This window comes from Sinocyclocheilus rhinocerous, unplaced genomic scaffold (genome assembly GCF_001515625.1).
Source record: "Sinocyclocheilus rhinocerous isolate Xijiao unplaced genomic scaffold, SAMN03320098_v1.1 scaffold274, whole genome shotgun sequence".
Lineage (NCBI taxonomy): Eukaryota > Metazoa > Chordata > Actinopteri > Cypriniformes > Cyprinidae > Sinocyclocheilus > Sinocyclocheilus rhinocerous.
The window spans coordinates 6,360-17,919 of NW_015657960.1; the positions used below are offsets into that span (position 1 = coordinate 6,360).

An 11,560-nucleotide genomic window follows, 5' to 3' on the forward strand; every position below is an offset into this window, starting at 1 on the left:
GTTCTGATTCTAGATCAGTGGAGTGGAGAGGAGGAGGAGAGCGATAGAGCGGAGCTGAGGCTCGTTCTGATTGGCCGCACAGGCTCAGGCAAGAGCGCAACAGGAAACACCATCTTAGGACGACGTCACTTCCTGTCTGCGCTGAGGGCGGGCTCGGTGACCCGTGTGTGCGAGTGCGGCCGCGCGGAGCTGCGTGAGGATGAGGAGTGCGGCTGGGGGGGCGATGAAGAGCATTCTCGTGGTGGACATGCCGGGGTTCGGCGACACTCGTCTGGACGAGGCTCACGTTCACGCAGAGATCGCTAGATGTGTGGCGCTGACGGCTCCGGGGCCGCATGCCTTCCTGCTGGTGATCCCGCTCGGCCGCTACACGGTGGAGGAAGACCAGGTCGTCACGCAAGCGTTGCGTGTGTTCGGCGAAGAGGCGCTCCACCACACGGTGGTGCTGTTCACGCACGGAGACGAGCTGGAGCACGGCGGGATGCAGAGCTTCCTGGAGCACGACTCGACTCCGGAGCGACTGAAGGAGCTGCTGCGCGTCTGCGGCGGACGCTACTGCGTCATCAACAACAGAGCGCCGCAGAACCGTGCGCAGGTGAGCGTGCTGCTAGCGGCGGTGCGGAGGATGGTGGAGGACGTGGGCGGAGCGTGTCACACCAGCAGCGTGTTCCTGCACGCCGAGCGCATCATACGAGACGAGCAGCAGCGGCGCATGCAGCGGTGGAGCACTCACAGCAGACGTCAGGCCCTGCGGTCCGCTCTCAGCCGCGTCCGAGCCGAAGCCGCACTCTCCGGGAAAGTCCTGGAGCGCCTCAGAGTGCTAGTAGCGGCGGGAGCCGCCGGCGTGGCAGTAGGGGCCGTGTTCGGAGCCGCAGCTCCTTTGGCGGTCGCGGCAGGAGCCTCCATGATGGGCGGCGGATCGGTGGGGTTAGCGGGAGTCTCGGTAGCAGGAGGCGCAGGCGTAGGCAAAGCGTTCGGCGCAATAGTTGCGGCCGCGGCTGGAAAGAGCGCGGTGGCTCTGGGAGCGGCGACGGGTGGTGTGTTGGGAGGGTCGGTGGGAGCGCTAGCAGGTGCTGAGGACCCGGGGCCGCGGGAGGCCGCACTGGAAGCAATGCAGCAGGTGGGAGTGCTGGGCGCTGCGGTGGTGTGTGTGGCAAGCAGCAGCGGCGCATGCAGCGGTGGAGCACTCACAGCAGACGTCAGGCCCTGCGGTCCGCTCTCAGCCGCGTCCGAGCCGAAGCCGCACTCTCCGGGAAAGTCCTGGAGGGAGCGCCTCTGCTAGTAGCGGCGGGAGCCGCCGGCGTGGCAGTAGGGGCCGTGTTCGGAGCCGCAGCTCCTTTGGCGGTCGCGGCAGGAGCCTCCATGATGGGCGGCGGATCGGTGGGGTTAGCGGGAGTCTCGGTAGCAGGAGGCGCAGGCGTAGGCAAAGCGTTCGGCGCAATAGTTGCGGCCGCGGCTGGAAAGAGCGCGGTGGCTCTGGGAGCGGCGACGGGTGGTGTGTTGGGAGGGTCGGTGGGAGCGCTAGCAGGTGCTGAGGACCCGGGGCCGCGGGAGGCCGCACTGGAAGCAATGCAGCAGGTGGGAGTGCTGGGCGCTGCGGTAGCAATGCAGCAGGTGGGAGTGATGGGCGCTGCGGTGGTGGGTGTGGCAGCAGGAGTGGGTGGGGCCGTAGGGGCGGGAGCAGCATTGGGGGCGGTGCTAGAGGGAGGAGCGGTAAGTGCTGCATCAAATGCGGTGGTCGCCGCGGGCAACGCAGCAGTGCAGCCTGTGACCTCCAGTGCAGCCGGAGCAACCGCACGCATCCTGAGCGCCGTGGGAGAGATCGGAAGAGCGGCGGCGGGAATCATGCTGGCCGGAGGACTGGTGATCAGGGTGGTGAAGGAGAGAGTGCGGTCTGCAGAAAGCACCGAACGCAGCTCCTACGAGATCCACTGGAACAAGTGAGCGTCTGGAGCGCAGTGCTAACGCTTACGGTTTATCGTACACACACTTCAAATCCTGCAGCGATTATCACCTAAATTAGACAGGGCCGCATCAGCTTGTCATTTCATTCAGATTTGTAGAACATAAAGATTATTTGATGTGTTCAGAATTTTTTACTAGATTTTACTTATTGATGTAAGCCTGCGCAGTCGCTCGCATGCAGACGCTCTGTTCAGCTGCTGGAGCTCATTCATGGATAAACATGCCTTCTGTTGAACAAACGTTTGTGCACTTGAACTGCTGAGTGTTGCTGTGGATCCTGACATGTAGGTGATTATTGAGGCTGGACTGGTTTGGACTGGTCTGGACTGGTTCAGTGAGACCGGATCTGATCAAACTAACATCCAGCAGATGTGTGAGATTCACTGAACACCGCGTGTTTGTTTTCTGAAGCCGCTGAACACAAATAAACACATGAATGATCTCAGACTTGTTTTGATTTATGATACCAGCACTTCAGTCACACGCATCTGATATTATTCCATTATTTAAAGCCGTAAGTATATTATGTTTAATGTGATGTTATGAGCAGATTTATGTTTGCTATTTAACTACAGAGAAAACACAAACAGAGTTATTCAAACTGAAAAGGACACAGAATCAGCTTCTGAGTTTAACTTAACCAAGGGAATACATATTGTTTTAGAATATTCAGACATCTATATATTTTATATTTAACACAATTCATATTTTATTATAATTATATTCATCAATAAATATAATCTTTTTTTTATTTTATTTTTACATAATTTGTTTTAGTAAAATGTTGATACATTTTTAAGGTAACAAAATGTTATATTTACTGATACACTGATACTGATAAGTCTACAATGGACTATATTTAATATTATTGTGGGTTATAAGACCCAAAACAACATAGAATATGAGTTATAGTATAAATTATTATAAAATAGGTAATCTATTAATAATATAACAATAAAAATTATCTTCCAAATGTCAACTTCCATATCCTGCTGAAAGGCGTTTATTGTTTGCATTGCATGTTATCAAAATTACATTATGCTTTATGATTAGTTGTCATAAGATTATGAAAATATACATGCAAGCAATAGCATATTTAAAATAGAAACTAGTTGTTTCTATATAACTTTTCCTAATCTAATGACAGCTGATCAACAAAATGCCAATTTGATAACAGTACAACTTTGGCAGGAGTATATATAGTAAATCTGAGGTAAAAGGAGGCGAATAAAGCGACACGTTTGGCCGCAGTGTGTGAAGATGAAGATGATGATGATGATGATGTAACTTCAATAACAAAGACACTCTCCGGTCAAATTTACATATTCAACGAACCGCTCACCAACCCGCTGCCTGCTCATTAAATATTCATTAGCGGTCCATTCACTCAGAGCGGCCTGGGCGGGGTTTAATCTAAGGGGCGGGCCAAATGCAAATGAGCAATGCGCCTCTGCTCATCGACGCACGATCAGGCCACGCTCGAGCGGCCGATCTGATTGGTCGACAGCGTCCGATCTTACGACGGCCGTCGCCGAGCGCGAGCCAATCAGAGGAGCGCGTCCCAGCCGAGCGCTGTTTGCGAATGACGTCAATGCCGGAGCGCAAGATGGACGCGTTCGGTCGGTAAGCGCTCGAGCGAGACCGGAACCGAGCGAACAGCCGCCGCACGGAGAGCCCGTGATTCTGAGAGGCGAGTAACGCGAGGATGGACGCCGCCGAGTTCATGGACAGCGTGGACCAGAGCCTGACGGAACTGGGCGATGAGTTCACGATGGGAGACATCGACGGTGAGAGAGGAAGATGATGAAGATCATAAACAATACCGATATACTGTCTGTGTGCTGATAATACTGCAGATCCGTGTGTGTGTGTGTGTGTGTGTGTGTGTGTGTGTGTGTGTGAGAGAGAGAGAGAGAGAGTGTGTGTGTGTGTGTGTGTGTGTGAGAGAGAGAGAGAGAGAGTGTGTGTGTGTGTGTGTGTGTGTGAGAGAGAGAGAGAGAGAGTGTGTGTGTGTGTGTGTGTGTGTGAGAGAGAGAGAGAGAGAGTGTGTGTGTGTGTGTGTGTGTGTGAGAGAGAGAGAGAGAGAGTGTGTGTGTGTGTGTGTGTGTGTGAGAGAGAGAGAGAGAGAGTGTGTGTGTGTGTGTGTGTGTGTGAGAGAGTGAGTGAGTGAGTGTGTGTGTGTGTGTTCTCGTGTTCAGCTGTCAATATAATACATTATTTGTATGTATATTAAGACATAATTCATTCAGTAATCAGCTTCAGCTCGGATAGTTAGGTTGACTGTATTATAGTTAGAGAAACTAGAGTAGGTTTAGTGTGGACTAGTTCATGATGACACCCTTCTATCACATGTGATGATGATGAATTCATGTGTCCGTTTGAATATCACTGTAATAAATGAAGGAATGTAGGATAATAACAGCATGGTTGTTATTAGTGTTGTCAGTGGAATTGTTGTTGATGGATCTGTTATTGTTATTAGTACAGTTCATGATGTTACTGGTGACGTTATTGTTCTTAATAAGCAAGTAAGACTTTATTGTCATTGTACATGTACAATGAAACTGGATGCTCTGGTGCTGTTATTGGTGTTAGTATAGTTGTTATTAGTATAATGTGTGCTGTTATTGATGTTATTGTGATTTTAGTAGTGTTGTTGTTGTTGTTGTTGTGAACGCTTGTGTCAGTGGTTCACGTGCTGATCATCCGTCAGTCAGTCAGACTGTTCCTCACACAGGTCTCAGATCAGATTCTCTTCAGATGAATCTCACATTGCGCTCCATGTGATAGAGTCAGTGTGCTGCTATTCTGTGAACTAGATGAGCACGAGCTGATCTGCTCTGTGTCTCACAGCCATTCTGTCTGTCAGCACCTGAGGACTAGAGACAGACAGACAGACTGGAGCTGGAGCTGATGCGCTCGTGTGTGAATTATTCGTTTCATGTGTGGGATTCTCCTGCTTCATGAACGTTTCATCACAAAATCACAATACATGACTGACATACTGACAATGACGCCTGATTCTAATGGAAGGAAGAGCTTTTTCTGCATTTTGACTTTATTTTTTATACCAATTTCCTCTGAATTCTCATGGGGGTAGTGTGAAAAAATCTCATTTTGGCACAAAACATAAGGCAATAATGTGCAGATATTATCCCAGAAAAGCCCCTGACATGAGCTGAAGATCTGACTGTAGATCTGAAACCCATCTTCATTATTCAGACATATCAGAATCATGTATTAGATGTGTTTTTCCCTTGGTTTCGTGGTGAAATAGGTCATTCTCGTGGCATTACTCCACTGGAAGCACTGGTTGGTTGGGTCCTGTGCGAGCGGAGACTGGTTTCATCTGCCACAGGTGTGACTGTATCAGTCATTACTGTAATAACACCATAAACAGGTCAAGCAGACACTCTGATGTCTGATACGAGGGTGTGTTATCAGTCCTTATCACTCAGCTCTGACCTTGAGTCACTGACCTTCATCTCATTATCACAGGTCAAAGGTCAGGGTCAGGACTGTGTTACACACTGCCAGACAGCAATTGATCTTTTTATAAGCCCCGCCCCCTTTCAACTTTATTTATTTAGTAATAAACAGGATGTCCGTGAGTGTAATTATCAGTCGTTTGTGATGCGACTGTGACGCTCGTGATGAACGCTGCTGTTTTGAAGGTCAGTGTGTTTGTTGACCCTGACAGGATCTGCTTATCAGCACACCGCTGGAGTTATTAATATGGGTCGTATTCAGATGTTAATCTTCACATCTGTGTGTGTTTGTGTGTCACTCAGAGATGCTGCAGTTCGTCAGTAATCAGGTGGATTTCCCGGATCTCTTTGAGGACCAGATGGGGGGTGGAGCCGTGGCCCCCGTGAGGCCCCTCCCACAGATGGCCCCCAGCACCATACTGACGCCCCCACACACACCCATACAGACCAGCAGCCAGACGCAGACACGCACACCGCCGCTGCTGCAGCCGCGACCACAGCCAATCACACAGGTGAGCCTGACCACACCCCTCACTTTGACCACACCTCCTTACACATGACTACACACCTCTCACTCTCTAACCACACCTCCTTACACATGACTACACACCTCTCACTCTCTGACCACACCTCCTTACACATGACTCCACACCTCTCACTCTCTGACCACACCTCCTTACACATGACTACACACCTCTCACTCTCTGACCACACCTCCTTACACATGACTGCACACCTCTCACTCTCTGACCGCATCTCCTTACACATGACTGCACACCTCTCACTCTCTGACCGCATCTCCTTACACATGACGACACACCCCTCAGACTCTGACCACACCTCCTTACACATGACTACACACCTCTCACTCTCTGACCACATCTCCTTACACATGACGACACACCCCTCACACTCTGACCACAACTCCTTACACATGACTGCACACCTCTCACTCTCTGACCGCATCTCCTTACACATCACTGCACACCTCTCACTCTCTGACCGCATCTCCTTACACATCACTGCACACCTCTCACTCTCTGACCGCATCTCCTTACACATCACTGCACACCTCTCACTCTCTGACCGCATCTCCTTACACATCACTGCACACCTCTCACTCTCTGACCGCATCTCCTTACACATCACTGCACACCTCTCACTCTCTGACCGCATCTCCTTACACATCACTGCACACCTCTCACTCTCTGACCGCATCTCCTTACACATCACTGCACACCTCTCACTCTCTGACCGCATCTCCTTACACATCACTGCACACCTCTCACTCTCTGACCGCATCTCCTTACACATCACTGCACACCTCTCACTCTCTGACCGCATCTCCTTACACATCACTGCACACCTCTCACTCTCTGACCGCATCTCCTTACACATCACTGCACACCTCTCACTCTCTGACCGCATCTCCTTACACATCACTGCACACCTCTCACTCTCTGACCGCATCTCCTTACACATCACTGCACACCTCTCACTCTCTGACCGCATCTCCTTACACATCACTGCACACCTCTCACTCTCTGACCGCATCTCCTTACACATCACTGCACACCTCTCACTCTCTGACCGCATCTCCTTACACATCACTGCACACCTCTCACTCTCTGACCGCATCTCCTTACACATCACTGCACACCTCTCACTCTCTGACCGCATCTCCTTACACATCACTGCACACCTCTCACTCTCTGACCGCATCTCCTTACACATCACTGCACACCTCTCACTCTCTGACCGCATCTCCTTACACATCACTGCACACCTCTCACTCTCTGACCGCATCTCCTTACACATCACTGCACACCTCTCACTCTCTGACCGCATCTCCTTACACATCACTGCACACCTCTCACTCTCTGACCGCATCTCCTTACACATCACTGCACACCTCTCACTCTCTGACCGCATCTCCTTACACATCACTGCACACCTCTCACTCTCTGACCGCATCTCCTTACACATCACTGCACACCTCTCACTCTCTGACCGCATCTCCTTACACATCACTGCACACCTCTCACTCTCTGACCGCATCTCCTTACACATCACTGCACACCTCTCACTCTCTGACCGCATCTCCTTACACATCACTGCACACCTCTCACTCTCTGACCGCATCTCCTTACACATCACTGCACACCTCTCACTCTCTGACCGCATCTCCTTACACATCACTGCACACCTCTCACTCTCTGACCGCATCTCCTTACACATCACTGCACACCTCTCACTCTCTGACCGCATCTCCTTACACATCACTGCACACCTCTCACTCTCTGACCGCATCTCCTTACACATCACTGCACACCTCTCACTCTCTGACCGCATCTCCTTACACATCACTGCACACCTCTCACTCTCTGACCGCATCTCCTTACACATCACTGCACACCTCTCACTCTCTGACCGCATCTCCTTACACATCACTGCACACCTCTCACTCTCTGACCGCATCTCCTTACACATCACTGCACACCTCTCACTCTCTGACCGCATCTCCTTACACATCACTGCACACCTCTCACTCTCTGACCGCATCTCCTTACACATCACTGCACACCTCTCACTCTCTGACCGCATCTCCTTACACATCACTGCACACCTCTCACTCTCTGACCGCATCTCCTTACACATCACTGCACACCTCTCACTCTCTGACCGCATCTCCTTACACATCACTGCACACCTCTCACTCTCTGACCGCATCTCCTTACACATCACTGCACACCTCTCACTCTCTGACCGCATCTCCTTACACATCACTGCACACCTCTCACTCTCTGACCGCATCTCCTTACACATCACTGCACACCTCTCACTCTCTGACCGCATCTCCTTACACATCACTGCACACCTCTCACTCTCTGACCGCATCTCCTTACACATCACTGCACACCTCTCACTCTCTGACCGCATCTCCTTACACATCACTGCACACCTCTCACTCTCTGACCGCATCTCCTTACACATCACTGCACACCTCTCACTCTCTGACCGCATCTCCTTACACATCACTGCACACCTCTCACTCTCTGACCGCATCTCCTTACACATCACTGCACACCTCTCACTCTCTGACCGCATCTCCTTACACATCACTGCACACCTCTCACTCTCTGACCGCATCTCCTTACACATCACTGCACACCTCTCACTCTCTGACCGCATCTCCTTACACATCACTGCACACCTCTCACTCTCTGACCGCATCTCCTTACACATCACTGCACACCTCTCACTCTCTGACCGCATCTCCTTACACATCACTGCACACCTCTCACTCTCTGACCGCATCTCCTTACACATCACTGCACACCTCTCACTCTCTGACCGCATCTCCTTACACATCACTGCACACCTCTCACTCTCTGACCGCATCTCCTTACACATCACTGCACACCTCTCACTCTCTGACCGCATCTCCTTACACATCACTGCACACCTCTCACTCTCTGACCGCATCTCCTTACACATCACTGCACACCTCTCACTCTCTGACCGCATCTCCTTACACATCACTGCACACCTCTCACTCTCTGACCGCATCTCCTTACACATCACTGCACACCTCTCACTCTCTGACCACACCTCCTTACACATGACTACACACCTCTCACTCTCTGACCACATCTCCTTACACATGACGACACACCCCTCATGCTTTGACCACAAATCATCACACATGACCACAGCCAATCACATGGGTGAGCCTGACCACACCCCTCAGTCTCTGACCACACCTCCTCATGTTCTGACCACATCTTATTTTTATGTCTGGATTCTGTGATTTCGCCCGTACTTTGATTTGAATCGGTCACTCCTCACACAGTGCTCTGATTGGCCGTCCACAGATGCAGACGCAGACGTTCCCCATGCAGACGCTGGCGGTGCAGACGCCGGCGCAGCCGCAGACGGTGATGATCGCGCCGACCGGCACGCAGACACACCGATTCATCCACAACCAGGTGATCTGCCAGCAGAACCCCGGCGCCGGCTTCCAGGGTGAGACTCACACACGCTTACACACGCACACACTCTCACACACACTCACACTATACACACACACTCTCTCTCACGCAGCTGTGTCTTTCTCAGTCCTCCAGCCGCAGATGCAGAGCATCATGACGTCTCCGCAGGTCCAGCCCATGACCATCCAGCACCAGCGGCTGCTGACTCCATCCGGTCAGACCTTCCAGACGCTGTCCACCGCGCCGGTCCACACCGTATCGCAGCAGGTGCCTGTACGTCACACACACGCTCACTGCAGACTGTCATTAGTGTGCCGTATGATGTCATGTGTGACGCTGCGCTCTGATTGGCCGACAGGTGCTGCTGCACCAGCCACAGATCCTGAAGACGGACTCTCTGGTTCTGACCACGCTCAAACCGGACGGGACGCAGGTGCTGTCGACCGTCCATAACCCGCCGGGCATCACCACGCTCACGGCACCCATCCAGACCACCTCGCTGCAGGTCCCTGTACGTCACACACACACACTACAGTCACGATACACTGGCAGAAATATCATACAGAAGTTTCATTAACGCAAAAATATTGTCAAATAATGGTACATCATTTTTATTAAGATTATTTTAATGTCTACTCAAAACAGCCTTTGCAGCTTATATGTTGTTAAAAATACATTTCTTTAAATATAATATTTTACTGTGAAATTTCATTAAATGTTTAGATTTTCTATTAAAATTTGCTATGTATTCATAACAATGTATTGATAAATTATTACATGCAAGTATCTTTATTTATGAAAGTTTTATGGCTATTATGATTATTTTAATATCTACTCTGAGTTTGCCATAAAAACAGCCTTTGCTGATGATATGGCGTTAAATAAAAATAAATGAATAAGCAAAAACAAAAAAATAGATAAGAAATTTCATTGATTGATGATTTAAAAAAGATTTCTGGGAAATGTGTAGATTTTCTATTAAATATTAATTTAATATGTTTATAAGAGTATATTGGTAAATTATTACAGATAAATGTAATCATTCATTATTATGATTATTTTAATTTAATCTACTCTGAATTTGTTAAGAAATTAACCTTTTGCTGCTGATATGGTGTTAAATAGTAAATTAATATTTTTTTAATTTTATTTAAATAATATTTATTTAATATATTACAAATCAGTGAAAATAAATCTAAATATATTTATATATAATTATAAATTACTATTTAAAAAATAGTAGCTTAAAATATCTTTTTAAGACAATATCTTTTTTTTAATTTTATGAGCATTTAATGGAAAATCAGACATACTCATGCAGAGAATATTTTTGCATTTTCATTTAAAAAGTTTTTTTTTTTGTGTGTGTGTGGTGTCGTGATTGTTTCGATTGTACTGTGATATGTTCATATATATCTAATTGGCTTTCCTGTCAGAATATCGTTCTGTTTATGGTTCTGAATGTCGTCTCTCCCTTTCACAGACGCTGATGAGCAGCAACATTCTGACCACCGTTCCCATGGTGATGGGAGGCGGAGACAAGCTGCCAATCAAGCAGCTCTCCTCGGGCACCGCCCACATGGGGGGCGGAGCCAGGGTGGCAGTGGAGCAGGGCATGGCCGTTACCGCGGGAACGGTAGGAGTCGTGAAAGAGGGCGAGAGACGGACGACACACAACATCATCGAGAAACGCTACCGATCGTCCATCAACGACAAAATCCTGGAAATGCGCGACCTCGTGATGGGCAACGACGCCAAGGTGTGTGCGCCGCACTGCATGCTGGGATGTGTGGAGCTCAGGTGACTGTCTGACGTCTGTTTGATGTGATTGACAGATGCACAAGTCTGGCGTTCTGCGTAAAGCCATCGACTACATCAAATACCTGCAGCAGGTGAACCATAAGCTCCGGCAGGAGAACCTGATGCTCAAGATGGCCAGTCACAAGCACAGTGAGTCACATGACATCAACGGACGCTCAGAATTCTCTAATTCAGTGTTTAATAGTATTTTTAAGAATTCTGTAATTTATTACCATTTTAACAATTAAATCTTTTTTTTTTTTATTCTGTTTTTTTTTTTTTTCAAACTCGTACTGGGGGCACCTTTGAAGACTT

At 49.1% G+C, this 11,560-nt stretch overlaps 2 protein-coding genes across 5 annotated transcripts in view; both read left to right on the forward strand.

Moving 5' to 3' along the window:
• The first annotated feature begins 1,334 nt into the window (after window positions 1-1,334).
• On the forward strand, window positions 1,335-2,063 carry LOC107721683 (glycine-rich cell wall structural protein-like). The gene is made up of 2 exons (XM_016529819.1): window positions 1,335-1,578; window positions 1,615-2,063. The coding sequence occupies exons 1-2, from the start codon at window positions 1,363-1,365 to the stop codon at window positions 1,942-1,944; spliced, it is 546 nt and encodes a 181-aa protein (XP_016385305.1). The 5' UTR covers window positions 1,335-1,362; the 3' UTR covers window positions 1,945-2,063.
• A 1,464-nt stretch (window positions 2,064-3,527) lies between these two features.
• Window positions 3,528-11,560, forward strand: part of LOC107721684 (sterol regulatory element-binding protein 2-like) — a 22,313-nt gene continuing 14,280 nt past the window's right edge. The window contains exons 1-7 of one of the 4 annotated variants that reach the window (XM_016529820.1): window positions 3,528-3,752; window positions 5,757-5,965; window positions 9,329-9,479; window positions 9,558-9,718; window positions 9,804-9,956; window positions 10,929-11,204; window positions 11,281-11,395. In XM_016529820.1, the coding sequence (XP_016385306.1) occupies window positions 3,671-3,752; window positions 5,757-5,965; window positions 9,329-9,479; window positions 9,558-9,718; window positions 9,804-9,956; window positions 10,929-11,204; window positions 11,281-11,395 (1,147 nt within the window). In that variant the 5' untranslated portion in view covers window positions 3,528-3,670. The remainder of the gene's footprint in view (window positions 3,753-5,756; window positions 5,966-9,328; window positions 9,480-9,557; window positions 9,719-9,803; window positions 9,957-10,928; window positions 11,205-11,280; window positions 11,396-11,560) is intronic. The other 3 variants (XM_016529822.1, XM_016529823.1, XM_016529824.1) reach the window with 3 other exon arrangements.

Coding starts and splice junctions, on each gene's coding strand:
- LOC107721683 (XM_016529819.1), top strand. CDS start 1,363: ATGATGGGCGGCGGATCGGTGGGGTTAGCGGGAGTCTCGGTAGCAGGA. Junction 1,579..1,614: donor CACTGGAAGCAATGCAGCAG/GTGGGAGTGCTG, acceptor GCAATGCAGCAG/GTGGGAGTGATGGGCGCTGC.